The sequence below is a fragment of the Pollachius pollachius genome (genome assembly GCF_949987615.1).
Source record: "Pollachius pollachius genome assembly, chromosome: 20".
Lineage (NCBI taxonomy): Eukaryota > Metazoa > Chordata > Actinopteri > Gadiformes > Gadidae > Pollachius > Pollachius pollachius.
This window is the reverse complement of record NC_136953.1, coordinates 16,785,837-16,813,560: the sequence shown is the minus strand read 5'-3', so window position 1 is coordinate 16,813,560 and position 27,724 is coordinate 16,785,837. Positions and strand designations below refer to the sequence as shown.

Sequence of the window (27,724 nt, the reverse complement as noted above, 5' to 3'; positions counted from 1 at the left end):
GAGATGATGAGATTATCGCTGGTGGCCTGTTGTCTGAAGGGCCGTGACAAGGGAATGTAACTCGTTTGGTTTTCCTCTATGACATTATTTTTTCTAGAGCTTAATTCTTCTTGTATATTTTGTTTTGCGGTAGTCCTATAGATCCACTCTGTCAGTGTGTGACGCGCTACTTTGGTGCTGAATCAATTTGGCAACGTTATTTTTGTACTTGGCGAGGCCTTACGTCACATGGTTCAGTATTCGGGAGCACACGACTTCTGCGTCTGTGCTTTTCTATTTCTTGAACAAATATTATCCAGCACCGATGCGTACACCAAACGGCTGCTGTAGAAAGAGATTGTTACAGCCAGAGGCGCCACAGACCTTGGTTTTCTCGCGTCCGGAACCGGTTCTTGTTCCTCCTGTATGAGGAAATGGCCGCCAGGTGTCTGGAGAAATGCTCATCCTTCTGCCTGATCGACTGTGCTAAAAACTGTTATTTTTTAACACAAGTATTTTCTTTTGAAAACAATTTTATTTCACTGCTGTAATGTTTCTCAACCTGCAGTAATAAAGAAGACCACTACAATAGTGAGCACTACTGGTGATGTTTGTCTGTAGTGCCTTTCTGAGGAGGAACCCAGTCCACCTTTAACCCAAACAAACCAAATGAGACCGGTCCGGGTCTTCTCTGGACCTCCTGAACCCTCTGTGATGACATGATGCTCAACATGTCTGTGTGTTTGGTGACACTGGCTCTCCTCCACTAGAAACACAACATGGGGATTATTGTGATTTCCATGACGATGATATCCATGTCACTGATGAATGTGGAATGTAGAAAAAGGCTGTACTCATAAATGATTGTACTTTGTTTTTTATTTGATGATTGTGATCGTGATGGTGGCCGGTTTGAAACGTTGGCTCCCCTGTGGGTCTCGGGCGGCGGAGGGCCATGTGATGTGTTAGTGGTTCACCTTTAGTGCCAGGTGAACCTCTCTACTTTTCTTCCACTTTTCTCTCGACGCACTTGAGTGCGTTGTTGTTTTGTGCCTCTTTAGCACAGACCGCCACACTCACCACCAAAACTCCCCCCACCCCACCCTCACACTCCTTATTGTATAGCTCTCTCTGGTTTGGTTTTGTGGTCGCGATCTATCAACATGTTCCTCGATGTGAAGTCTCCATGAAAAAATGAATAAAATGGTTTTGAGGAAGAGCTGGTGGTGGCCTTGATTCTGTCCTTGGTTCAAAGTGGGTTTGCCTCCGGTCCTCAGCCCGTTAGTCTGTCCCCAGCGGAGGTGTTCTGCTCGCTGAGCGCTGGTGTTCCGCGGGTTCTACTCTGTTGGGTGAGTTTCTGTTGGTCCTGAGGCTCGGAATGGGCGTCCTTTGTCTGCGAGGCCGGGCGAGCTGTCTGAATATTCGGCCTTTCTTGCATTGGGTACTCCTTTCATATGTTCTGTGTGTGTGTGTGTGTGTGTGTGTGTGTGTGCGCGCTTGAAAGGGGATAATCGGGGCCTGTATGAGTGTGTGACTGAGGGTGCAGCTGTAACAGGGCACCCCTCCTCTCTCTCGCTCTCTCTCTCTGTCATTCGCTCTTTCATTCCCTTTTATTTTCTCTTTCATTTCTCCCTCTCTGTGGCCAGCCTCACACCCGCCACCTCTGTAACGGCCCGACACACAGGAAGCCATAATCCCCACACAATGAGGCCCCCCACCCCACCGACCCCCATGTCCCCCTCTCCCCCAGTCGACCAGGGGGGAGAGAGGGGGACACAGCCACCAGGACCAAACCTGCACCAGCTGTCCCCAAAATGGCCGTCTGTAATCCCTCTGGGGTCTACCAATACTGTGGCTCCAGAAACCATGACAACCGGTATCCAAAGAGAGGAATTCTCTGGGGCAGAGAGGGGGGGGGGGGGCAGACAAAGGAAGAGAAGGCAGCAATGTGTGAGAAGTTTGTCCACATGCGTTCACAAGCGACAAGGGATGTGTCTCAATCAACAACAGAAAAAAGTTGAATAATTGGTGTCAATAATTCCCAGGGGGAGAGAAGCTGCCAAAATGGGTGTGTTGGTGGGGGGGGGGGGGGGGGAGAGAGAGAGCAGGTTACAGGTGTGCAGACTGAGGGGGCTCTGCCTCCTTTGATCAGAGAACTAATGACTGGTCTGGAGACATTAATCAAGCGGGATGGACAGAACAAAGAGTTGAGGAGGAGGACGACTCGCGCTGACGGCTCCGGTTCACACTCTGATGCCGGCAGACGACCCGGTCACGTGCCTGCTTTGCATGTCGTTTTGCAAACAAACAAATCTGATTAATTAATGTCCCCGGAATCACACACTGCTGTGTTGCTTTTATGCGTTGTTTCTTAAACTTTTGTAGGAAATAAATCCCTTCCAAAAATGGTATTAAAGTTTCAGAATCAAAATCTGATTAACTTTCATTATATCTTATTGTACAAGTACACAAGCGTAAAATGCTTAGGCTTGGTTTCTCAACAGCCACATAGCAGCAACAATAAATGATGTTTCCAATAATGATACATAAATATATAACTATTTTCATATAAAAATATGAAAAAATAAGTAGCAGCATAGATCACAATAATAAATAATAATAGTTTAAGTCGTTGACTTCTCTGGCTACATTAAAGAAAAATTCTAAGGAGACAATCGGTCTCTTTAGATACGCCTTTTTACAAACAGCCTTATTACGGTATCCCCTTGCCTTGGCTGAGCCTGAAACGAGACACCAGCAGGACGATATCTGTCTTCTCCACCAGAGAGCGCCATCGGCCTGTCCTCCATCACTGACCTATTCTCTTTATCATTAACTATAACAAATAAATGGATGTTTACAGTCTGGAATCGGTTCGATCAAAACGAGAGCAACATCCTATGTTCATCCCTCCCTCATTGTTTATCTCCAATAACAAAAGGGCCCGAGACCCCTGTGAACCGAGTCCTGATGAATGGGCCCCATTGATCACATCCCCTCCGTGATTGTATCCCGAAGCTCCCAACGCGTGAGCAGCAGCAGCAGTACAGGACGAGCAGTAGTGGCATAGTGCTTATAAAGCAATTAAAGCCCAACCCGCCCTCCGAGCAGCTCCTCCCCTCCTCCCGTGCACTTGGTCTCAGCGGGGAAGCGGGACTCGAACCGTCAGCTGATCACTGCCCAGCACCCTGAGCCAGGTCCGTAACGCGGTGGAGACGCACACGTGACGCCCAGTGGACGAGGAGGCACCCCGGGGTGCAGAGCACAAGGCGTCGAGTCATTAGGACCGAGAAGGAGCGAAGCTGCCGACGAATCGTCTTGAATGAGAAGGCCCCGCGACAGACCGGCTAAACCGTCCCGGAACCCAGCGCATCAAGTCTAGACACAGAAGGTAAGACGTATATATAATGTATAATATATTATTCTGTGAGTTGAGGTAGTCCCCCCCTGTTTGATGGTGGATGGTTGTGTGTAGTCCAGATGAAGTGTGTCCCCTCTCTGTCTAACTGCATGGTGTGTCCCCCACGTGCAGCATATGACCCGGTGACTTATGAAACGTCACCAAAAGTCATATTCTGCCGGCATGTGATCATTGTGATTCCCTCTGCTCAGATCATCTGCTCGTTCAGTTGTTGCGTGTGTGTGTGTTCTTGAAACACACAGTGGTGTTTCTTTACCGGTGGATGAAAATGTCCAGGCTGTTGTTTGATAAACTACAGCGAGACCTTCTCTGAAGTCTGTTAATAGTTTGGGATTGATTCATTCTCAGAGAGGGAGAGATAAAGATAAAGTGAGAGCTGTAGCGATGCAAAGAAGGCAAGATAAAGAGAGTGATACGTTTAAATAATCATTCATAGAGAGAGAGAGAGAGAGAGAGAGAGAGGGATTATTTATAATATGGCAGTAATTTACAATACCTTCATGAACCGCTTAAAACACGTAGCGAACCAAAAGCTGCATCAGTGGAGTCACAAACCAATGTAATAGTGAGGCGATGAAACGTTAATTAACATCGCAGCGTCACTTTATTCTCAGGCTTCTGAACCTAAAGTTTTACAAATGCTCTGCGACACACTGAGAAGGGTTCTAGTGAAGCAGCGGTTCTCCATCCGTGCTTTATAAGAACCCCTGGTCTCCGTACCGGGGCTCCCGCTCCGTGCAGAGGGGTATGTGGAGGTACCCTTGAGGGGCCGCCGGTAGCGGGAGAGTTATCTGCGGTACGGTGGACCTTGCTCTCTGACAGACCTGCTTATTGTCCATCTAGTGTCTCTTCTGTTGCAGCTGCTCCCATGGTCGCTTTTCTAACCAAAGCCCTGTGTGTGTGTGTGTGTGTGTGTGTGTGTGTGTGTGTGTGCGTGTGTGTGTGTGTGTGTGTGTGTGTGTGTGTGTGTGTGCATCTCTCTGACTCTATTTACTGAAAACATTCCTCTCTATCTTGGATCAATTTAACTGTCAATGCTTGTTTTCCCTGTTTCACCGTCCAACGCGTTGCTTTGTGAATTATAACTGTTGACTGTGTCAGTAGCCATCATTACTATACGTTATTATTATACCTTACTATATTACTATATTACTATACTACTATACTGTTACTATAGACTGTGTCATAGCCATCATTACTATACGTTATTGCTTTACGTTACTGTATTGCTATATTACTATACTACTATACTATACTTTACTATACTATTTCGTCACTGGCTGATGAAGGCCTGAGGTCCACTTAGTGTCATTGGTCGTTAGCTCCGGTACCCTGGGCGGGGCTAGGGCGGGGCTAGGGGCGGGGCTAGCGTCGGCATGTGACCCATGAGCAACAAGCTGTCGCCTGTAACCTCATGTACCTCGTGTAATGTGTGTAGCAGTGTGTGTAGCAGTGTGTAGCAGTGATTGTGGTAGTGTGTCAGAGGAGTTTGTGACTCACATAAAAACAAGTGTTTGAATAACGCATAAACGGACGTCTCGCAGTGCCCGCCCGCCCGGGGTTGGGAAGCGGCCCCCTATTCCCCCCCCCGCCCCCGGCCAGCCCCCCCTCGGTGAGTCAACAGCCCCGCGCTCTAACGGCTATTTACCGTCCCGCCTAATGGCTCTCAAACGACTTCACCGAGCGACGGTAATACGGAAATACTGACAGAAACGTAGAACACAGAACATCTCAGATTGCTCACGAGTTCCCCGGTTCCGTTACGTAGGCTTGCTCTGACCGCTGGGTCTCCACGGTAACCGTTTGGCTCACGAAACCGTTTCCCCTTCCTCTGTTGTGTCGTCCGCAGATGGTACCGGGAGCTCCGTAGCAGAACCGAGAACGTGGGAACCTTCAGTCCGCCCGTCCGTCCGTCCGTCCCGCTCCAGAGACCTCCCCTTCTCTCCCCTTCCAGCGGATCCTTCCTCCCCCAGACTAAACCCCCTCCCTCCCTCCCTCCCCGTCTCACCACCCCCGCCCCCACCATGTCACCCCACGCCGCGGCCCGCGCCCAGGACTCCGCCCCCGCCGCCAAGGGCTCCGAGTCCGGCTCCGTCTCCGGCGGCGGCGACTCCATGAAGCTGAAGAAGGAGATCTCCCTGCTGAACGGCGTCTGCCTCATCGTGGGCAACATGATCGGCTCGGGGATCTTCGTGTCGCCGAAGGGCGTGCTGATCCACAGCGCGTCCTACGGGCTGTCGCTGCTCATCTGGACCATTGGCGGGATCTTCTCGGTGTTCGGCGCGCTGTGCTACGCCGAGCTGGGCACCACCATCACCAAGTCGGGCGCGTCCTACGCCTACATCCTGGAGGCCTTCGGGGGCTTCCTGGCCTTCATCCGGCTGTGGACGTCGCTGCTCATCATCGAGCCCACCAGCCAGGCCGTCATCGCCATCACCTTCTCCAACTACATGGTGCAGCCCGTCTTCCCCACCTGCATCGCGCCCTACCTGGCCAACCGCATGCTGGCTGCCGCCTGCATATGTAAGTGTGTGTGTGTGTGTGTGTGTGTGTGTGTGTGGGATAACTGTGTGGGTGGTTTGGGGTCCTGTGTGATGTATGCATATTGATGTGATATTCGGCGACCGTGAGAGAGAGTGTGTGTCTGGGTTCGACCCCCGATCTGAGAGGCCTGACCCTCAATTAGGAAATAATAATACTGATTACAATGTTTGTGGTTGGGAAATTCTGTAAATTGATACACAGTATATGTACGTGTCTGACAGGGAAGGAGAGCCCCAGAGAGCTATAGCAGAGGTTTGAGTGATGAATGAGTGAGTGAATGAGTGAGGGCTGTAGACGGAAGGGTAGATAGCGGCAGACATGTGAGAGCCACAGAGAGCTGTAGCCGGCTATGACTGATGGAGTAATGGGTGAGTGAATGAGTGAGAGCTGTAGATGAGGTGGTAGATAGCGGCAGACATGTGAGGGGTGAGGCAACGCTCCGAGTCAGCAGGTCCGCTTCTCAGACGCTACGAGAAGGAGGAACCCGCTCGACTCATTTCCCCTCCAACAGACGAGGGTGTGAGGAGCGTCCCTCCACCCCCTGCTCCAGGGGGGTTCCCTCCCGCTAGAGAGGGGTCTGGTCGAGGGTCCGTAGGGCCGTCTGTCCGCGGCCCCAATCCCCGGCTGGTGAAGGGGCTATCGAAAGAGGCCGCCGGCCAGTCGTCATGGAGACGACAGGAACCAGCCCCTCAAAAGAAAGTACATCTCCTTTAATCACGGCCCACGCTGTGATGAACTTGAGTCGCCACGGCAACCGCTGGAGATTCAGCAAGATAACTCAACTTGACATGAAGTGAAAAGCAAGAGGGCCGACCGAAGCTACGGCCATAACAGCTGACGCCGTTTTGAGTACCAGTCAGGAAGCAATAAACAACACTCATTAACCTGCGGTGCGCATGTGGACACGTGCACACCCACGCAGATTATAGAGATATACGCATTCACATTCAACACACACACACACAACACACACACACACACACAGATAAGCCTGGCCTTGTTGCATAGACTGATTGAGCCGATAGCCGGGAGTTAAAGTCCGCGCCGCAGGGAAGACTCTGACCTTTAGAGCTCCAAGACGACTGGCCACTCAGCAAAACTCCAGGTCCTTCAGGAAACACACACCCAGACCCAGAACCATCACACGCACACACACACACACACACACACTCACACAGACACAGACAGACACATACACACAGACACACGCACACACGCACAGTTCCTTTTCCCAGCCTCTGTTTTACTCACCTCATCCCTCCCCCCATCCCAACATAACAGACACCACGGGGGGGGGGGGGTTGGATCCATCTCCATCTTCCCGTAAGGAACTTCTGTGGTGACCTTAACAACACTCCCACTCACCTCACTGGACAATACGCTCGGAATGCAAATATCCCCCCCTGCCCGTCGCCATGGCTACCTTTACGGTTTGGTTCACACACCTAGCGTTCCCCGCGGAGGCCCAGAATAAATACAAAGGAGGACGAGACGTGGTGTCTCCGGCCAGGCGCTGCTAACACTGTTAGCCTCGATGCTAACAGCCCCTGTACAGTAGCTCCAGTGTCGGGTGGCCTAACTTCATATCATAACATTGTCCTGAATAACATAACTTGGAATCTGTTGTTTTCTGAATAACATTCCGTAAGTCCGTCCCAGCCCTGACTAGCGACCCCCCCATACCGACGGCGGCCATCCTCCCATGGGGGCCGGTGGGCTTCTGTTGAACCCCAACACCGCCAGCTCACCTCCGCACCTGGAGCGCGTTCTGTCGCTAGGTCCTCCCGGAGCCCCACTCCCCGGAGTCTCTCTCACCCCACCTCTCGTCTGGCCTTTCACTGCCAGCAGGCTGTGTCTGTAGTCCCCCCCCCCCCCCTCCCAGGGGCCCACAGGGGGCCCCTGAGCTGTTTTGGTTTCTCCCCTGCCTTCCTGTAGAGGGTAAACCTGTTATGATCATCACCTCCCAGACCCCCCCGCGGCTCCACTGTGATGGGGGAAGGACGGTTTATCTTGTTTGACGTTGTTTTGACTAAGGCTTCATGTTTAAAAGAACCCGTTTGAATACTTCAGCGTACGTTTCGTTTATAGCTCTGGTGCTGAAGGACTCCAGGGGGCCCTGTCACTCAGGCCGTGGTTCCCCCCCCCCCCTTATAACCACAGGGGTCCGACCGCGCTGAGTCAGACACTGTTCAAACCTTGAGACGAGAACAGATAAAGAAATTCAAGAGCGCGATGAGGCGGGAGAGAGAGAGAGAGAGAGAGAGAGAGAGAGAGAGAGAGAGAGAGAGAGAGAGAGAGGGAGAGAGAGATAGGGAATTGTTGACGCAGCGTTTCAGGGGACTGGGAGGTTCTGCACGGAGACGCCCAGTACACTTGTTACTCCAGGACCCTCCCTAGGCTGCGTTTGAGTTGGTTCCCACACAGTGCATCTGATGTGAATGTAGTACACACTAATGTGTACACACTAACACTTATAGATCTCGATTAAGAGGTAACCACTACCTCTGGTTCACCGTATTGAGAGTCTGCTTGCTCAGGGACAAACAACAATGTACTCCTTGAGACGGCTCTACGTACCTGTGTGAGAGAATGTGTGTGTGTGTGTGTGCATATGTGTGTGTGTATGTGTGTCCAAGTATGTATGTGCTGCACTCAGCTGTTTCCTGCTCTGAAAAACAAGAGTCTGGACTGCTTGGGTCAGCAGCATCGCTTCCTCAAACCCTTCAGACTGGCAAAATATGTGTGCGTGTGGATGCGTGCGCGTGTGTGTGTGTGTGTGTGTGTGTGTACGGGTGTGTCTCTGTTTGTGTGTGCGCTTGTGTGTCTGTGCGCGTGTGCGTGCGTGTGTCTGTGTGTGTGTGCGCTTGTGTGTCTGTGTGTGTGTGTGTGTGTCTGTGTGTCTATGTCTGTGCACAACCAAACCGAACCGAAATCCAAACAATAACCACTAAATGCACAATGAGAACGGATCAGCCAATGCCTGCGCGGCTGTGAGGGTGGCTGGAGGCTCACGTGTGGTTCGTGTCCCGCTGCGCAGGTCTGCTGACGTTCGTGAACTGTGCGTACGTCAAGTGGGGCACCAGAGTGCAGGACTTTTTCACCTACGCCAAGGTCATCGCGCTCATCGCCGTCATCATCACCGGCCTGGTGAAGATCGGAAAAGGTAGGGGTCATCTGCCTCCCCCCACCCCCGTCTCTCTCTCCCCCCCCCCCCCTTCCCCCCGGAGTAGGATGCCTCTCTTGCTCCTGCGTTCTGTACCCGTCTCCTCCCCCCCTCCCCGCCTTCCCCTTTGAGGCCTTCATCAGACGGATGATGAAAGGACCAATCAAGGGACAGGGCTCTGCTGTTTTGATAACCTCTCCAGTCCCCCAGTCCGCTGGTTAGCAGGAATACAAACTCTAGTTCACATGGTGAAGGAATGGTTATGGCTCCAGAATACTCCTTAGTTAACAACAGGTGCTTTAAAAAAAGACTTAAGAAGCAGAGATGTGCAGCGGTCTGTGGTCGCCTTGTGAATGTCCCCTAAACGCTCGCTCCCCTGTGTGTGTGTGTGTGTGTGTGTGTGTGTGTGTGTGTGTGTGTGTCTCCTCAGGTCACACCCAGAACTTCGAGGGCATGTTCCAGGGCTCCTCCACGGACCCCGGGGCCCTCGCCCTGGCCCTCTACTCCGCCCTCTTCTCCTACTCCGGCTGGGACACGCTCAACTTCGTAACGGAGGAGATCAAGAACCCAGAGAGGTAAAGGAATAGAGTCACCATTAAAGGGGAGGACATTCATAGGGTCACGATTAAAGGGGAGGACATTCATAGGGTCACGATTAAAGGGGAGGACATTCATAGGGTCACGATTAAAGGGGAGGACATTCATAGGGTCACGATTGAAGGGGAGGACATTCATAGGGTCACGATTAAAGGGGAGGACATTCATATATATGATTAAAGGACAGGCTGTATGTGATATAGTAATGATTTAAAGGGGAGGCTACAGATGTGAAATGGTAATGATTAAACGGGGAGGCTACATATGTGATATAGTAATGATTAAAGGGGGAGGCTGGATATGTGATATAGTAATGATTAAAGGGGGAGGCTGACTATGTCATAAAGTAGTTCATAAATGGCAGGGGAAACTCTCTTTGGCAGACACACCCAAGCTGTATTCATGTTAATTAAAATACAGGTTGTGGATTGGAAAATAGTGAGTCAGAATCCACTCTATTTATATATTAAATTCAGTGTGTCTGAGAGATGGAGAAGCTGAGAGCTCCAGTGATGTGTGTGTGTGCATGCATGGACCATGCACGTGTTGGTGTGTGTGTGTGAACGTGCATGTGGTGCGTGCATGTGTGTGTGTGTGTGTGTGTGTGTGTGTGTGTGTGTGTGTTTGAGGGAATGCTCGGTTTCGCCCCTGCTTTGATTCACGCCGTCCATCAGACGATCATATGAAGCAAAACGAGGCACGTGATTGGACCACATGCCTCTCTGGGAGTTCTCAGGCAGATTAGGTGACTGACTCCACAACACCTACCCCCATCCCCGACCCCCACCCCCCATAGGTCAGCTCTCAACCTCTGTTGCTCCTGCACTTCTCTGAAGTATTATTCTCCCTCTTCCCTCCCTCGGTGCTCTGTCTCCCCCTGCTGGTGATTGTGGTGAACTACAGGAACCTGCCGCTGGCCATCGCCATCTCCATGCCCATTGTCACGGTGATCTACATCCTGACCAACGTGGCCTACTACGCCGTCCTGCCCATCAACGCAATCCTGGACAGCGACGCCGTGGCCGTGGTGAGTGCTCCGGTCTCTCTCTCTCCTGCACACACTCGCTTTGTGGCAGATTTAACCTCACGTAGTAAGCAGTTACCTCCTCTAGGGGGCGTGTTGTTTGAGTCTGGAGTTATGAACCCTTTTAAGTCCAGTCGGGTATCTTGGGGGTTAAAATTGTTTGAATAAATGTATCAAAGAAAATATTATTTTAAAGAATTCCAAACCCACCAGGGACTGGTTTTGAATAGGATTAATGATCAAAGTAATGTTGTTATTAACCTCTTCACCTCGAGAGGACCCCTATCCGCCCCCCCCCCCCTAAAGGCATTAAACACATCATGGTGCTGTGACCTAGCCCCTTCGAACGATTCAAACTCAGCTATTACCATCGATAGCTCAATGAAACACAATTCTGCTGAAGTAGAATCCCAAAACCATCAAGAACAAACTCCACCTTTTCTAGCTACAACAATAATCTATGCCTTACCTTTGTTGTTTCTGTCTTCAGAGTTAGGTCGGATCGCATGTTTGATTTAATGTTTAATATAAACCGATTATCCGGTGTCTCTGGGCAACATTTTGAAACCTCACCGGTGGTCAACATCCATGTGTAGGGAGGGAGGGTTTCACAGGACGGGTCAATCGCCTGCAGAACACGCAGCCTTGGTCCCCATCTGGCGGCCGTGTGGTGCACTTGCACGGTGGTCTTAACATGGCGTCTCTGACCTCGACCATAACTGGCGTCCGACAGCCTGGCGTGTATTAAGCCCCGCCCCTCTCTCCTCCCCGCCAGACGTTTGCCGACCAGGTGTTTGGCGTGATGAACTGGACCATCCCGGTGGCCGTGGCGCTGTCCTGCTTCGGCGGCCTCAATGCCTCCATCCTGGCCTCGTCCCGGTGAGTAACCATGACAACCCCTCCTCCGGGCCCAGGGTCAGAGGGTCCGTGTGTGTGTGTGTGTGTGTGTGTGTGTGATGGTGTGTGATGAGAAGATGGAATGCTTCTACACAAACAACTTTATTCGATGATAAAAAAAATGACATACCCGCCCAAAAACAGAAAGTTAATTTCCTGTCTCGTGTTTGTCTTTGAGGGCAGATTATTGGTCGCGTGTCTAACGTGTGTGTGTGTGTGTGTGTGTGTGTGTGTGCAGCCTGTTCTTCGTGGGCTCGAGGGAGGGCCACCTGCCCGACTACCTGTGCATGATCCACGTGCACCGCTTCACCCCCGTTCCCGCGCTGCTCTTCAATGTGAGTAGCCCCCAGCGTCTGCTAGCCGCACCGTGCTAACGATGCTAACAACGTAGCTCGCGCGTCACGCTCCACCTCGTATCAAGATGTCAACCTCCCCCTGCCTGGTGTGTGTCCCTCCCAGGGGGTGATGGCGTTGATCTACCTGTGTGTGGAGGACATCTTCCGGCTCATCAACTACTACAGCTTCAGCTACTGGTTCTTCGTGGGCCTGTCCATCCTGGGACAGCTGTACCTGCGCTGGAAGCAACCGGACCGCCATAGGCCCCTCAAGGTACCGCTCTCACCGTCACTCAGCTCCAAACGTTTAACCTTTAGTATCATTTCCGTAGTGCGTGTGTGTGGGAAAACCCACCTTTTTAAGATTGCTTTCAGCACATAACCTCCTTCCCTTCCTCCTTTTTACTAATATACGTTCTTATTAAATGATTTTATTTTGTGTTCGGTCTGTAAAGGGTCTTTGAGTACGTATTTTGTACTTGAGTACAAAATACACTCTATAAATCAAATGTATTATTATTATTATTTTGTTTTAAATCGGTGTGGACATTATGTCTTCAGAATGGTCAAAGTTCTGGCCTCTGCTGTCCTGACACCGGTGCTCCATCTCGGTCTAACGCTGACCTCTGACCTCATCGTTTTGATGCTGACCTCTCCCTCCTCATCGTTGTAACGCCGACCCCTGACCTCTCCCCCCGTCCCCCCACAGCTCAGCCTGTTCTTCCCGATCGTCTTCTGCATCCTGACGGTGTTCCTGGTGGTGGTGCCGCTCTACAGCGACACCGTCAACTCCCTGATCGGCATCGGCATTGCCCTATCAGGCATCCCCGTTTACTTCCTGTGCATCTACACTCCGGCCACCAAGAGGCCCCTGTGGCTGAGGAGACTGATCGGTGAGACTCTCTCTAGACGATAACCTTCCACTGTAGCTTCCCCCCTTTCAATGGTCCTGCTTGTAACCTTAGAACAAATGTAATGAGGCGTGGATTGAGCTAGGGGCCAATAGACAGAATTCTCAGGTGCTCATCACGTTGAACATCAGTTTTAAGCGCAAAAGTTGGTGGCACTTCCTCGCAACTTCCATTTTAAACCTTTAAGATACAAATGACTCTTACACAATTAATGTATGTTGTACGTCCTTTCACTTAATTTAGTACTTAGCATCGTGTAGCATCTTATCCCAGCTATCTTTGTTATGTACGGTTATGAATGGGTTAACCTAGTGCTTGTTAGTGCTTGGCACTGTGGTTCACTAGGTTATATGACCATCCTTACTAAACCAACAGATACATGTATATGTAAATGTAAAGAACTGAAGGTGAACCCGGGCTCCGATGTTAACACCCCCTCCTCCCTCCTCCCTCCAGCCCGGTCGGGCCTGCTCATCCAGAAGGTGTGTTTCTCCGTGCTCACCGAGATGGACACCGACCACGAGGAGTGAAGCCCCGCCCCACCCCCCCCCCGCTCCGCTCAGACTGTTTGGAAACGCACAAGGGGCCCGGCTGGGACTCGGAGCTGGGCCACGATTTGGCCGGAAGCCCTGCCAATCAGGACGGAACCGGCTTTCTTGTCCTCTCCGATGGTTGATCGTCACCGTGGCGACAACGACTAAACAACCATCCCCTGCCACGACGAAGCCTTGGCTTTCAGTTATCGGACTTAAGGGAACTATTTAAGAATCAACACCCCTTTTTATATCTATACATACATATATATATATATATATATTATATAGTAGAATTCTTTTTTTTCTTTAAGATGTCTGAAGAACTACATAGATTTTATGTTCCCAATCAAACAGACCTGAATGCAATACATTATTTTGATTATGGTTGGATGCTTGAAGTGAAAAGCCTTTGAAACCAAAAGCACTGTGGACCAAAAAAACTGTAGTACGATGTATAATATAGAGGGAGGTGTAAAAACTGTCATTACTCCAGGGAGCTAAAGCGATGTTCTGTAAAGTTTCACAGCTAGAAGATGTTGTTTTAAGGGCTATCTCTGCCAAATTTGAACTAAAATTGAATTGACTAATATATTAACAATCTAATGAACAGTCAAAGGTTTTAGAATCATGTTGCTCTGATCACCATAAACAAGTTCAACTTTAAAAGCGTTTATTTATAATAAAATTACCACTGAACATAATCTGAGTCATTTCCATTTCCAAACTGGTTGCAGCTTCACAAATTCACAACACAGTCCAGTAAATATTGTACGACTTTACTCTGGATAATAACACACAGACAACTCTTCACTCCTCTCCCATTATTGCGTCCATATTTACACACGATTCGCTGGGCGACAGCCGCCAATCATTCCCATCTAGCCAATGGTCTCCTTCCATGGGCGGGCCTTGTCCCTGCCTGTCTGGGACACAGGCTTGTTATTGGCTGGCGCTGCTTCCTGCTGGAGAGGATTATGGGTAAAAGTCTGCCTCAATGGACCTGGGGAAGGAAGAGGAGAAAGGTGTGAAGAAGACCTGTAGAGATGATGGCTGCATTCCAATAGTCTTGTCTGTGGTACGTCCTGGCACAAAAAATAGTACTTAGCATTGTGTCACCTCTTATCCTACCTATCTGTGTTGTCTACGGGGAATGGGTTAACCTAGTGATTGTAAGTGCTTGGCCCTTGGTTCTATGAACATCCTTACTGTACTGACAGAGATATAATGTTGTTTCCCTTTCTTCCGACAAATGTACTTATTGTTAGTCACTTTGGGTAGAAGCGTCTGATAAACGCCCTGAATGTAAACGTAAATGTAAAGTGACTCTTCATGACTCAACAGAGACTCTTCATGACTTCGACCGGCTCCGACCGGCTCAAATCGACTTAGACCGGCTCCAATCGGCTTAGATCGGCTCCACGCGGCTCAGACCGGCTCCATGCGGCTCAGACCGGCTCCAGGCGGCTCCTGGCCCAACCAGCGCGGCCGAGCTCTAGTTAAATCCATCGCAAATGCTCCGACTTGCCACGGCTACAACCATAGCTTAACTTAACCTTATCCTAGTCTAGCAGGTCATGGGGGTTAAAGGTTGCGGCTGACCTTTGGCGGCCAGCTCCAGGTGATTCTTGATCCTCCTCTCTCTCTCCTCTAGCTGCTGGCCCAGCTGGGCGTTCTTCCAGCCTGGAGAAAAGACGAGTATATTTAGTCTTTCGCTGAAAAACAAAAAAATACCTATTCAACAGACATATGCAATGCTAAGTTCCACCTAGCGTCGAGAGCCAAGATGGCCGCGGCAGGGTGATAACCCCAATAGGGCTTCTATGAAACACTGTTACCCAGCAGCGGCCATCTTGGCTCTCAACGCTAGCCAAGATGGCCGCTTCTGGGTGATACGGCCAATAGGGCTCACTTACCCAGCAGCGGCCTTACTGACTCACCCAGCCGCGGCCATCTTGGCTCTCAACGCTAGCTGGGAGCTAGCGTTGAGAGCCAAGATGGCCGCGGCTGGGTGAGTAAGCGCCGTGTCTCGGCAGCGGGCCTCACCCTTCTTCAGGCTCTCCACGAAGCCGTCGTTGGCGGGCAGAGCGGAGGCGGGGTGGACGATCTTCTGGGGGATGGAGAGCTTCTCCCGCACCCAGGGGTGGCGGAGCAGAGCCACCTGGCACAGCGAGAAGCTGTTGGAGGTCAGCCAGTAGGTGAACACCGCCTGGGGGGGGGGGAACCAGGTTAAAGAGATGGCTGTAGAGGAGGTGCACACGCAAAGCGAAGCAAAGCGCACGCACACACACACACACACGATACCGATAATAATGGCGATAAAGCGATTCTGCAATAATCAATATATTGTGAGACGATTACTATAACGATACATCATGATATATGTCTAACGATGAATCCAACATGACTGTGAAAAGGTTAAGTTCTGGAATTCAGTCTTTATTCACGGTCCAAACTGAGTTTCTCAGTTACTCTGGTTAGTAAACTGAGTTCACCTTTCCTTCATTCGTGTGTTGAGCGCCACCTCAAGGCGCATGGATATCTGTTTAGAGAGCCTGATTTTATCAATTAAAATATTGATATTTGGGGCACTATTTCCTATCTAACACTTTATGAATGAAGCATAAAGATTCAACAAAAAATAATAATATTTTCTTTAAGTAAATATAGAAAAAGATATAGATATTTGGCGCCACTGTAACGATTCTCGCATCGCAGGAAGAAGGGCGCCGATGTTTGGCCGTATGGATCTTTAGTCCCGCCCCCCGTTACTGACCGTAGGGAAGTTGATGGTGAGGGGCAGGATGACGAAGGGCATGATCCGGAACACCGTCTTCATGGCCTTCATGTTGGGGTTATCGATGCCCGACTCGGCGCCCAGCTGAGAACACACACAGGCTGGGGGTCAGCGGTCGCTGGCCGCATTGCAGTCCAGACCAGGTAGTGGAAGATCTAGTTAAGATCTGGTGGAAGATCTAGTGTAAGATCTAGTGGAAGATCTAGTTAAGATCTAGTGGAAGATCTAGTGGAAGATCTAGTTAAGATCTAGTGGAAGATCTAGTTAAGATCTGGTGGAAGATCTGGTGGAAGATCTAGTTAAGATCTGGTGGAAGATCTGGTGGAAGATCTAGTTAAGATCTGGTGGAAGATCTGGTGGAAGATCTAGTTAAGATCTAGTGGAAGATCTGGTGGAAGATCTAGTTAAGATCTAGTGGAAGATCTAGTTAAGATCTGATGGAAGATCTAGTGGACTCTTGTATAAGATATCTAGTATAAGATCTAGTATAAGATCTAGTATAAGATCTAGCGTAAGATCTAGTGTCAGATCTAGTGTAAGATATCTAGTGGAAGATCTAGTGTAAGATCCACTAACGAGTGGCAAGAGACAGATAAAGTGATTCTTCACGGCTAAACAGACATAAAGTTCAAAACACGTTTATAGACTAAACACACACACACAGTTCACCTAGTCTCTGCATAGCCTCCCCCCTCCCTCCTCTTACACACTTATTGTATGTTGTACTTAGAAATAGTACTTAGCATTGTGTAGCATCTTATCCTAGCTATCTTTGTTGCATACGGGGAATGGGTTAACATAGTGACTGTTTCTCTTTCTTCTGACTAATGTACTTAGTGTAAGTCACTCTGGATAAAAGCGTTTTCTAAACGCCCTGAATGTAAATGGAAATATAGAGTTCCATTCAGCTCAACATTATCTCTCGCCAGCCGACTGGGTCCCTAGTGAGGCCCCGCCCCCCAGTGAGGCCCCGCCCCCTTGCACCTCCAGGATGAAGAACATGGTGCCGGTGACGGCGATGGGCAGCAGGTAGAAGGGGTCGGCCATGGTGAGGTCGGGGAACCACAGGGCGCCGCCCGTCTGCAGGCTGGGCACCGGCAGGTAGGCCATCTTCCTCAGCGCGATGAAGAAGGAGATGAAGACGGGGGCCTGGGAGAGGGGGGGGAAACGCACCGAGGTGAAGGCGGGCCTTGGACAGGATGTGAGCGATCATAACGGGCAAATGGCTGAGCGGGCATTCACAGGGAAGAATCCAAATGGAAATACACCAAAACCATTTGATACATAAGGGTTCAACTTGGGCGGTCAGAATGGTTGAATTGTAATTGGTGTACTGTTAAAGGGTTCTTTTTTTTAAAGGGGTGATATTCTGCCACTTGGTGGCAGAATATCACCCCTTTAAAAAAGAATAAACACTAATCTCACAGCCATCCCATTAAGTCTTTTAGTCCACAGGCAGGGCCATGTGTGGGGGCCTGTCTGTGTGGGGGCCGGTGACACCGGCGGAGGGTGAACCCACCTGGACCAGCGGCACCAGGAAGCCCCTCAGAGGGTTCACATCGTGCTTCTTCTGGAACAGGGTCAGGTCCGTGTAGGCCTTGGAGACTGGACACACACACACACTTTTCAATTATTATTTTTACTAAATAAGTTATTCTCCCAGCGGCCATCTTGGTTCCTCACACTAGCTGGGTGGGGGGGAACCGAATGACCTTGCGGCCATCTTGGTTCCACAGACTACTTGGGTGGGGGGGAACCGAATGACCTTGCGGCCATCTTGGCAGCCCACAGTGCGACACCGATACCTTCTTAAGGACAAGGGAAAGGAGAAGGAGAAACACTCACACTCAAACTTGTTGCCGCTCTGCTTGGCCTCCGTCATGCGGCTGGTCAGCTTGGTCATCTCCGGCATCACGTTGTTCAGCTTGGCCGCCTCGCGCTGCCCCTTCACGATGACAGGGAACACGGCCAGACGGGCCAGCACCGTGCCTGGGGGAGGAGGGGGGAAGGAGGGGGAGGAAGGAGCTATGATTATTTTTTTACCATCTACTGTATATCGAAATTCCCCTCGAGGGACAACATGTTCTGAGCAGACCTGAAGGGTGAAGATCTCTCTGGGCAATGTTAACGTGTACGCCACGACCAAAGGACATCCATTCATCACTTAAACTAGTCATGGTATGGTGGAATATGAAACCCATTTCCATGCGTCACCAAATTATGATGTGATAGCTGAGCTGATCAAAAGGACGTTGTGTTGGTGGCTGACTCTGGAAAGCCTCCGTCTATCCTTAGGGAGAGGAAGGGTAAACAGGCTGCATTTATACAGCGCTTCTCTAACCAGTGGCCACTCAGAGCGCTTTACAATACCACCTCACATTCACCCATTCAACCACGCATTCACACACCGACGGCGGAGTCAGCCCCGCAGGGCGACAGCCGGCGCATCAGGAGCAGTCAGGGTGAGGGCGTCTCGCTCAGGGACACCTCGACACTCAGCTAGGAGGAGCCGGGGATCGAACCAGCAACCCTCTGGTTACCAGCCGACCCGCTCAGCCTCCTGAGCCGAACGCCACAGAGGAGGGCTCCGCGCTCACCTGCGACGATGGCGCCCCACCAGGGCATGCCCAGGTCCACGTGCATGAACTCCAGCAGGCTCTGGATGAAGCCCACCGGGGTGTGTCCGGCCAGGCCCAGCTCCACCAGGGTGGGCTCGGCCAGCTGGAGGACCTCCGCTGCCGTGGGCAGGGTCCCCCCAAGCAGCTGCTCGCCCAGCGGCGGGGGGAGCAGGGGGGTCGGGTCGGCCAGCGCTCCGATTGGAGAGGCGTCCAGAGTGGGCGTGGCCTCCAGAGAGGGCGGGGCCGCGGGGATGGCCGTGGTTACCGGTGAGACCGAGATCTGGAACGGTGCCGTGAAGAAGAGGCAAAATGGACGTTTCTAGGCCAGCAGTGCGATTTATATGCATCATTATAATTATCGTTATCATTTTAACTAATGAAATGAGTCATGTGTTCTGGACCTGTTGGGGGAGGGACTCTGTGAGGACCGGCGTGGGGTCGGACAGCACCGGCGCGGTCGCCAGCTCTGCTGTCGTGTACGGAGCTTCCTTCGCGGGAATGTCGTCCATGGAATACGTTTCACGGGGAAACTGAGGATGGGAGACGGACAAGGGAGCAGCGGTGAGTCCATCTGGGCTAGCGGTTTAATAGCGGTCGCCTGACAACAACAACAACAACAGCACCGTGTGTGCAGAGTCCCGCTCACCTGTGTGCTGTTGTGCCTCACCGCCACAGCATTGACCAATAGAAACCTTCCGTTGGTACGTCTGCCGAAGAGGACCCTGGCAGTGGGACTCGCGCACGCCACTGCCGAGTGGAGACAACATCGCTGTCCGAACGCCTGTTAACCCACGGGGATACATGGGACAGTTTGGACCGACGGGAACAGGGTTAACCGAAGGAACAGGGTAAACTGGTGGGAACAGGGTTAACCGAAGGAACGGGGTAAACTGGTGGGAACAGGGTTAACCGAAGGAACGGGGTAAACTGGTGGGAACAGGGTTAACCGAAGGAACGGGGTAAACTGGTGGGAACAGGGTTAACTGATGGGAACAGGGTTAATTGATTCTAAACGTTACGACTCATTGAGTGCAGAGAAGTTAACTAAGTCAAGAACGACACAACTTGAGAGATCGGTGCAGAAACGTTGCACCGCAGGCCGGTAGGGAACCGTCTCTGTAATTTAACAATTGCGGGTCACTCTGAAGGCGGACCTGAGAGGGGACTGCTGCCTGTCAAAGTCACACCGGGCGTGCAGCGGCTAGCGGGTTAGCACACGCACACATACACACACACACACACACACACACACACGGACGTTCCTACGACCACGCACCGCATGGAGCCACTGACCTGGTTCAGGGGGTCTGACGGTGGACCCCCGCTCCCCGGGCGTAGTGTACCCTGAGTGTGTCTGAGGAGGCGTCGCGCGAAGCGGCCCGGAGTCACCCCGCTGCTACCGAGGGCCGCCATCTTCATGTGACGTCATACTCGAGCTACGGAAAGCAACAAGGACGCAGCAGCGAGCGTTGCCAGATTGGGTCAGATTTCCCGCCCAATCTTGCAACACTGCAAGGACGCGGGTCAGAATTTCGGCCGCAGACGCTAAACACATATTTTCCATCCATTCAGTTGGCCTTGGTCGTTGGTCAAATCGAGGCATTTATCTTTGCCCTTTTTTTTCTGAAATATACAACGCGTTTATATTTATCACCGCTGTAAAGAGACATATTAAGTAAATGTCTAGTTTGCATATTTCGAGGTAAATATTTTAATGTTGTAAATGATTATAATTATTAAGATTGCATATTAGCATGGACCCAACTACGAGTTGCAAGTGGAGAAATCTCCCGACTTTATTGCGGCATTTCGGGACGGTCCCACTCGGGATTCTGAGAGCACACCAAACGTGCTTATTAGGCCTATGCATATTTTGGGCCATGTCTAACAAACAGCACACCCAAACTATGAAAGCAGAACAAATAACCAGATTGATTCAAAAAAGTACTGATCAAATATAGTCAAGGTTTTAATTGTAATCATCATGCCGGTCAACATGTTGAAAATGGATAGTGTCCCAAAAATACACAGCTGATGCCCTTTCATTACAGCTTAACTTCATTACCCAAGGCGCAATTCAGCTTTGATTCCTGCAACCCGGCACAAGGTTTAAATACATGTTCAATAAAAAACCTGAATGTTTAAAAGCCTAGTTAAACTGGCTTTTATTCTGTATCCGAGGTCTGCTTATTCCAACACATTCCAAGACACGAGCGCTTTTGTCTCTTTTTAATTGATTGCTTCTCTTTGACATTGTCAACTCTATTTCCCAGTCCCCATCTACGCTTTCTGTGTCTCTGCCCAGTTCCAGAGCACAAATAGGGTCTAGTTGGTTCTTTTCTATGTTTCTTCTGTATTACATTGCCCTTCCTCGCCCCCCTTTCAGAAACTTCCAAAAGTCCCGTACTTTCCCTCTGGCCCCTCCCCCTCTCGTTATAGCTGCCCTCTGGATCGCTGACTATTTGGCCGGTGCCGCTGGCTTCCGGTTTGACAGCGTGATCATCTGGTTCATGAGACTCCTTCTCATTGGTCGGAACCTCTACACCTGTTGTCATGCTCTCGCCACCCTTCCCATCTAAACCCTCAACTTCCATTGGTTGATGGTCCCCTGCCACAACCTCATCACCTGCCCCGACATCACCGCACTCCATGGCATCATCCTCCTCCCTGACATCCCCCCACTCCATGTCGCCAACCCCCTCTATGACCTCATCAACTCTGATGCCATCACCACCCGCCATGACATCAACCCCCTCCCTGACACCACCTCCCGTGACATCAACCCTCCCCGCCCACACCGGCCGTTTAACCATTGGCTCAGAGGAGGAGGGTGGTGTGTGGTTGGCATCGCTATCACTATCGTGGTCAGTGTTGCCATCGTCAGTGTTGCCATTTTCAGTCTTCTGTAATACATCGCCCTCCTTCTCCCCCTCCCCAGGGTCTTCCAAAAGATCCGTACTTTCCCTCCAGCCCCTCCCCCTCTCGATAACAACGACCTCCGGACCGCTGACTATTGGGGCGGTGCTGCTGGCTTCCTGTTGGACAGGGTGATCACCTGGTTCGTGAGACTCCTTCTCATTGGTCGGAACCTCTACATCTGTTTCAATGCGCTCGCCACTCTTCCCGTCTACCCTCTCACTCTCCGTTGGTTGAGGGTCCCCCCCCACGATCTCATCACCTCCTGTGACCTCACCACACTCAGGGACATCAACCCCCTCCAAGCCGCTTGCTTCCTGTGGGACAGGGTGATCAGCTGGTTTGCGACACTCCATCTCAGTGACCTCACCATACTTAGTGACATCGACCCCCCCCCTGACATCATCTGCTCTGGTGACATCAGCACACTCAGTGAGAACCACCCCTTTTGTGACCTCATCACCTCTCGTGACATCACCCTTCCCCGCCCGCACCGGCTGTTCAACCAATGACCCCGAGGAGGAGGGTGGAGTGCAGAAGCGGTCATCACGATCGTAGTCAGCGTCGCCGTCCTCAGCTTTGTTCTGATTGGTCTCCGACTCGGCCGGGTCCACAGACGACCCGTGGTGGTCCTCCTGGGGTGAATCACTCACTGCAGAAGAAGAAGGAGAAGAAGAAGAAGAAGAAGATGGCAAGATATACTTTTGTCCAAAGTATATTTCATGGGAGATTCGTCGTGGACCTGGTTTCTAAACTTACTTTGTGTCTTTCTGTAAAAAAGGAGATAGCCGCTCTGACTCCTGTGAGGAAGGGGTTCAGGAAAAAAAATCATCGTCCACAGGAACGAAGCAACACAAACTATTTGGGACTATTTTGAGTTGCAGCAATTTAAAAGTATTTAAAAAAAGTTGAGACATACTTTATTGGATTAAAGTTGTTTTTCTGTGGAAAGTAAAAGGATTAGAGTTCAAACACCAACACACTACGAGTACTGAGTAAGATATGAATATTAGACGATAGCCAGTGTCTGCCAAAGAGACGCCAGACTTACCGGTGTAACCGTGGAGTCGTTGAACTTGTACCAGCTGCCTCTGTCGTCTGGAGACTGGATGGTGGCTGTGTAGTGGCCACCACGCAGGTTTCCCACATGGTCCACAGTGGCATAGAGCTCATAGCTCTGAATGAGGGAACCCTGAACAGTGAAAAAGAGACGACAATGAGGAAGGCATAACCAGGAGAATTGACAGGCCTCTGCACCTGTTTGAAGCGACACTGGCTTCACTCTGCGCCCCGCACTGCGTACTGCGTACTGCTACTACCCATCATGGCCACAGGGTGGCACCATAGCCTGCCCTTCAGCCACCATCAGAGGGGCATGAGTTGACTTTATATGCACTAGTTTTCATGGTTCCTATAGGGTTCATTCGTCTGTGTTTGGGAATATGTGTGCATATGTGTGTGTGTGTGTGTGTGTGTGTGTGTGTGTGTGTGTGTGTGTGCTTGTGTGTATGCGAGTGTGTGTGTGTGTGTGTGTCACCCCCTTCCTCAAATCCCTTCACTGGCTCCCTATCACTTTCAGAATTGAATACAAGGTCTCCCTCCTCACCCACCAGTGCATCCAGGGACATGCCCCCCCACCCTCCTCTCCCCCACACCACCTCACGCACCCTTCGCTCTGCATCAGCACCCACCCTCAGACCACCCAAGACCAAGCTACGCACCGCGGGCGATCAGGCTTCCTCCGCCGCTGCCCCCAGACTATGGAACGCCTCCCCGACCGCCTGAAGGCCCCACAGACTACAGCTGTTTTTAAACCAAACCTTAGTCTTTTTTAAATTTTTTATTTTTTTTTACCTTTTGCTAATTTCTTTCACTGTATTGTACTGTATTACTATTATGTATTATATATTTTTACAACCCTTTTTTTCTTTTAAACACTGTAGCACTTTGAGATTTTCGAATGCTCTACAAATAAAATGCATTATTATTTAATTATTATTATTGTGTGTGTGTATGCGTTGTACCTTTGGAATTTCAATGTTCAAAGGAACATCCACAGGGCAGTCGTTTTTCACGTAGTCCATTTCGTAGTAGCTGAACTCAAATCTCTTGAGCAGCAGCACAAGAACCTTTGGATAGAGTTCTACTTCACATTCCTAACGGCAACACAGAATAAAGAAAGGAGAGGAGCCGAGTCACAGCCTCTCTGTTAAGATGGTGGTACATTCAGTCAGTAGTGTTGTCACTTACAGTAGTGGAGTCTGCTTTGACCTCGCACTCATCACAGTACACTTTGTTGTCTCCGGTTAACTTTGACTGGCTGAAAAATCGATTCAACCCGTCTTCCTGTGAAAGGAGACGAGATGGAAGATGAAGACGAAATGTTATCTCAAATCACAACCATAGAATACAATAGTATAATCATGAACATAACTCTGCTGTGGGTAGTCTCCTTTTTTTACTCTAATTCTCAAGGCTATAATAAAGGCTGCAGGTTGCTTACCACGCTATAAACTCCATTGTGGGCATTGTTAATCGGGAGATTCAGAGTCCAAAAGGAATTGTGTTCATCAGTGCTTTGGCCACACGAACATGACATGCGTTGAATTAACCTTCCATGGAAAACCTGTACACTCACACACACACACACACAGACACACACACACACACACACACACACACACACACACACACACACAGACACACACACACACACACACACACACACACACACACACACACACACATGCACAACCAGACACACACACATGATATAAATTGCCCAATGGACACAATAGTAAAGAGCAGGGTGCGATTTGTGAAAAAACCAGAGGGGGGGATAATTTTGAGAAACATTTTAAAATGTTTCAAAATGAAGACGGACCCTGTGTATTTTGGTTGTTAATTATTACGATGTAATGGTGAAAATACTTTGGGTGGGGGGGGGGTAATTTTTATCCCCACCGAGGATAAAAATAATTCAGCAGAGGGTAGGACGTGTAAACCAGAGGGGGTGATAATCCCCACCATCCCCACCGGCAAATTGCACCCTGGTAAAGAGACTTGGTGTGTGTTCAGTCCTGGTGAATCCAAAATGCAGGAGATGTTTATTCTGAAGGTGCACTTCACCTGTGAGACCTCACGACTGGCCAGACTTAGCATCTTCTCAAAATACTCGGCCGCATCTTGCTGCTTCCATACTGAAGGATGAAGAGACAAGGGTTTTAGAATTAAAGGTCATCGGATACACACTTCCTATTTTTCTTCAGGTTTCTTCATGTACCATTTTCTATCCCAAGTCTGCGGATGATGTCTTCCGCAGTGGGAGAACCGGTCTTCAGCTGAAGGAAGAGATCTTTGAGCTCAGCATCAATGTAGGAGGTATGGGAACTTTCACTGTGGCAAAAACATTTTTTTGGATTTGGTGATGAGATGACAAAGGCTTAAAGTCATAGTCGAAGTCAGCTTTATTGTCAATTTCTTCACATACCAGACATACATAGAAATCGAAAAGACGTTTCTCACTATCCCACAGTCAAAGAGATAAAGTGAACAGGCACAAGAGATAAAGGCAAGACATTTCCTAACACTAAAGTAAACAATAAAGTGCACAACAGATAGACATTTACTAATCATAAAAATATACAATAAAATAAAGTCTATTATGTATATGTAAGAAAGTATAGCAAAAGCTTTCTTTAGTATTAATACTGCAAAATACAGTTAGTAATAGTAGCAAAAGATAAATTGTATGATATATTGTAATAGTGCAAATTGTATATGTTGTAATAGTGCAAAAAGACAGTTAATGATAGATGGGGTAGTCTTATAGGGACAGAGGTGGAGCCCGGGTGAAGGGGTTTGGAGGACTAACACAACAAACCTTTGGACAGCGTCTCTGAATTCTTTGGTCATGAAGAGCACGTGAAGCACGCTGTTCAGATAGCAGGTGGAGCCCTGGTTTCTCAAGCCTCTGTACTTGGGCTCTGCATCGCGAGGAGGGGATACACACAGAAACACAACAGATACCACCATAACCAGGCCTATACATGCCAATTAAAACATCCAACAAGATATAGGACTATGGAGTAATGTCCCGTCATACAAAAATACAACTGTACCTGCTCGATTCCGTACACTATTATAATAACTCATGGCGTGTCCCTTTGAAGGAATATAAATTGAAATTGTTATTAGGAATTGTGAAATTATTAAATGCATAACTAATTGGTTCGTTGGGGAATTTAAGAGAAAAATAAAATATTTGACGCTCATAAGAATTTGACCAGCCCTATGAGCGCGCGTATTTATCCATTCCAAAATGCAAATCGAAATGGTTGTCGATCGGTAATCGACTATTGGAATAGGCCTAATCATCAGGTCGTCATGCCTACCTTAAGCTTGGCTCTGTCCAGTGTTGTGTTGCCTGCTCCTCAACACAAAATGGAGTTGAACTATTCTTGAGCCATTCTTTCACTTTCGATTTCGAAGCCAAGCCAGGAAAACAACATTCATGTGTTTAGGCATGCAACAGGCATTTGGCTCAGGAGGTAGAGCGGGTTGGCTGTTAAAGGGAAGGTTTCTAGTTCGATGCCCGTCTCCTCCTAGCTGGGAGTCAAGGTGTCCCTGAGCAAGAAGCCTGACCCTGACTGCAGCCCGACTGCTCCAGACGAGCTGGCTGTCGTCTTGCATGGTTGATTCCGCCGTCGGTGTGGGAACGAATGTTAGGCAATATTGTTAAGCGCTTTGAGTAGTTACTGGTTAGAAAAGCACTGAATAAATGCAGCCCATCTACATGGTTAGGTATATTCAGAGGATAAAATACGCACTGCAACAATAACGCTTAAATAATAATGAAGCAGAAAAGTTGTAGGCCTGGTTTTATTTGAGAAATTTGTTGTCTTGAACTTCAGATAGAACTTAATACTTGTGATATTTCCTCCCAGTATTCATGATTTCACAACATTCTTATTTCCCCTATGGTTAATTATTTTAAGACAGGCCTACGTAAGGGAATGAGTCCTTCCCTTAGATGCGCGATTAAATTGATTTGATGCATGATTAAACAAATCAAACGAAATATTGTCCAGGCATTCGGTTTAATACATCATTAAGTTATCCAACAACTAGGCTACATAGTTGACGATGACAATCATTCACATCAACGTATGATGAACTATACAATATCAAAGTGCTCGCTGGTCAGGGGGGGTTGGGGTGTCAGGGCGTCACTGTTGTCGCTAGAGCCGGACTCCGCCCGGGACCTTGATCACCATCTGGATCGCGGACTTGTGCTGAACTCCATAAGAGACCAGGGTGCTCTCGTCGTCATCCAGCCCATCGGTTGTGAAGATCAGGCGGATGTTGTCCACGCTGTTCCCTGAATACCGAGACGATATTTGACATTAATGCACCGTTAAATGGCCAGATCCACACAGGCTATACCCTGCAGCTGTTGGTCTGGTGATTAGTTGGTTCGAATTAAATAATGGTATTTCAAAGGCCATGTACCTGCCCTCCCTGGAAGACGCTCGCCTAACTTCTTCTTAAGCTGCAGCACTGTCATCGCCTTCATCTGTTCTTCAGTGTTACACAGGTCGATGGTCATGTTCTCTCCGTTCAACCCGATCACTATGACTTGGTAAATCTTCCCCATGGTGTCGCATGAGGCAGAATGACACGACTTTACGTGAGCGAGGTAATTAAAAGGAGACTCAAACTTTCACTTTCCTTCTGGTCTGCGGAGTGAAGTCAGTGTTATATTGGCGGTTGTGCGCTCAGCTCCGACGACTCACCAGAGAGGAGCAGCGTCGGTTTCCGATGTGAAACGAACTTGTGCACGTTTACGTCAATGAATACAAGTCCAGCAAGATGTAGGACATTTTTTAAATGGCTTTTATTGTTATCCTTCAATCAAAATAATTACAAACAATAATATGTATACACGACGGACCAAAAAGCCTTAAGAAGAACTTAAGCACATGGAGGG

General features: G+C 49.5%; 4 protein-coding genes across 5 annotated transcripts; 1 reads left to right on the top strand and 3 right to left on the bottom strand.

Moving 5' to 3' along the window:
- The first annotated feature begins 3,153 nt into the window (after nt 1-3,153).
- Nucleotides 3,154-13,466, top strand: slc7a7 (solute carrier family 7 member 7). The gene is made up of 10 exons (XM_079758044.1): nt 3,154-3,370; nt 5,250-5,923; nt 8,982-9,107; nt 9,538-9,682; nt 10,608-10,731; nt 11,504-11,607; nt 11,864-11,960; nt 12,085-12,234; nt 12,670-12,853; nt 13,328-13,466. Exons 2-10 carry the CDS (start codon nt 5,425-5,427, stop codon nt 13,399-13,401), a joined length of 1,503 nt encoding a protein of 500 aa, XP_079614170.1. The 5' UTR covers nt 3,154-3,370; nt 5,250-5,424; the 3' UTR covers nt 13,402-13,466.
- A 690-nt stretch (nt 13,467-14,156) lies between these two features.
- oxa1l (OXA1L mitochondrial inner membrane protein) lies at nt 14,157-20,627 on the bottom strand. Its single transcript, XM_079758043.1, has 11 exons — nt 20,113-20,627; nt 19,466-19,600; nt 19,221-19,349; nt 18,799-19,099; nt 18,047-18,190; nt 17,721-17,806; nt 17,186-17,350; nt 16,181-16,285; nt 15,451-15,613; nt 15,007-15,087; nt 14,157-14,407 (listed from the first exon to the last, which is right to left on the bottom strand). Exons 1-11 carry the CDS (start codon nt 20,236-20,238, stop codon nt 14,286-14,288), a joined length of 1,557 nt encoding a protein of 518 aa, XP_079614169.1. The 5' UTR covers nt 20,239-20,627; the 3' UTR covers nt 14,157-14,285.
- A 137-nt stretch (nt 20,628-20,764) lies between these two features.
- On the bottom strand, nt 20,765-26,243 carry LOC307091142 (uncharacterized protein). 2 transcript variants are annotated; one of them, XM_079758042.1, is made up of 12 exons: nt 26,130-26,243; nt 25,857-25,899; nt 25,619-25,721; nt 25,019-25,131; nt 24,865-24,935; nt 24,239-24,361; nt 23,986-24,081; nt 23,760-23,891; nt 22,787-22,927; nt 22,655-22,677; nt 22,495-22,535; nt 20,765-22,387 (listed from the first exon to the last, which is right to left on the bottom strand). In XM_079758042.1, the coding sequence occupies exons 2-12, from the start codon at nt 25,888-25,890 to the stop codon at nt 20,985-20,987; spliced, it is 2,280 nt and encodes a 759-aa protein (XP_079614168.1). In that variant the 5' UTR covers nt 25,891-25,899; nt 26,130-26,243; the 3' UTR covers nt 20,765-20,984. The 2 variants fall into 2 exon arrangements, with proteins under 2 accessions (XP_079614168.1, XP_079614167.1); XM_079758041.1 differs by lacking the exons at nt 25,857-25,899; nt 26,130-26,243 and having other exon boundaries at nt 25,619-25,850.
- Nucleotides 26,244-26,817: 574 nt separating this feature from the next.
- LOC307091504 (uncharacterized protein) lies at nt 26,818-27,447 on the bottom strand. The gene is made up of 2 exons (XM_079758503.1): nt 27,247-27,447; nt 26,818-27,115 (listed from the first exon to the last, which is right to left on the bottom strand). The coding sequence occupies exons 1-2, from the start codon at nt 27,389-27,391 to the stop codon at nt 26,976-26,978; spliced, it is 285 nt and encodes a 94-aa protein (XP_079614629.1). The 5' UTR covers nt 27,392-27,447; the 3' UTR covers nt 26,818-26,975.
- Between the last annotated feature and the right edge of the window lie 277 nt (nt 27,448-27,724).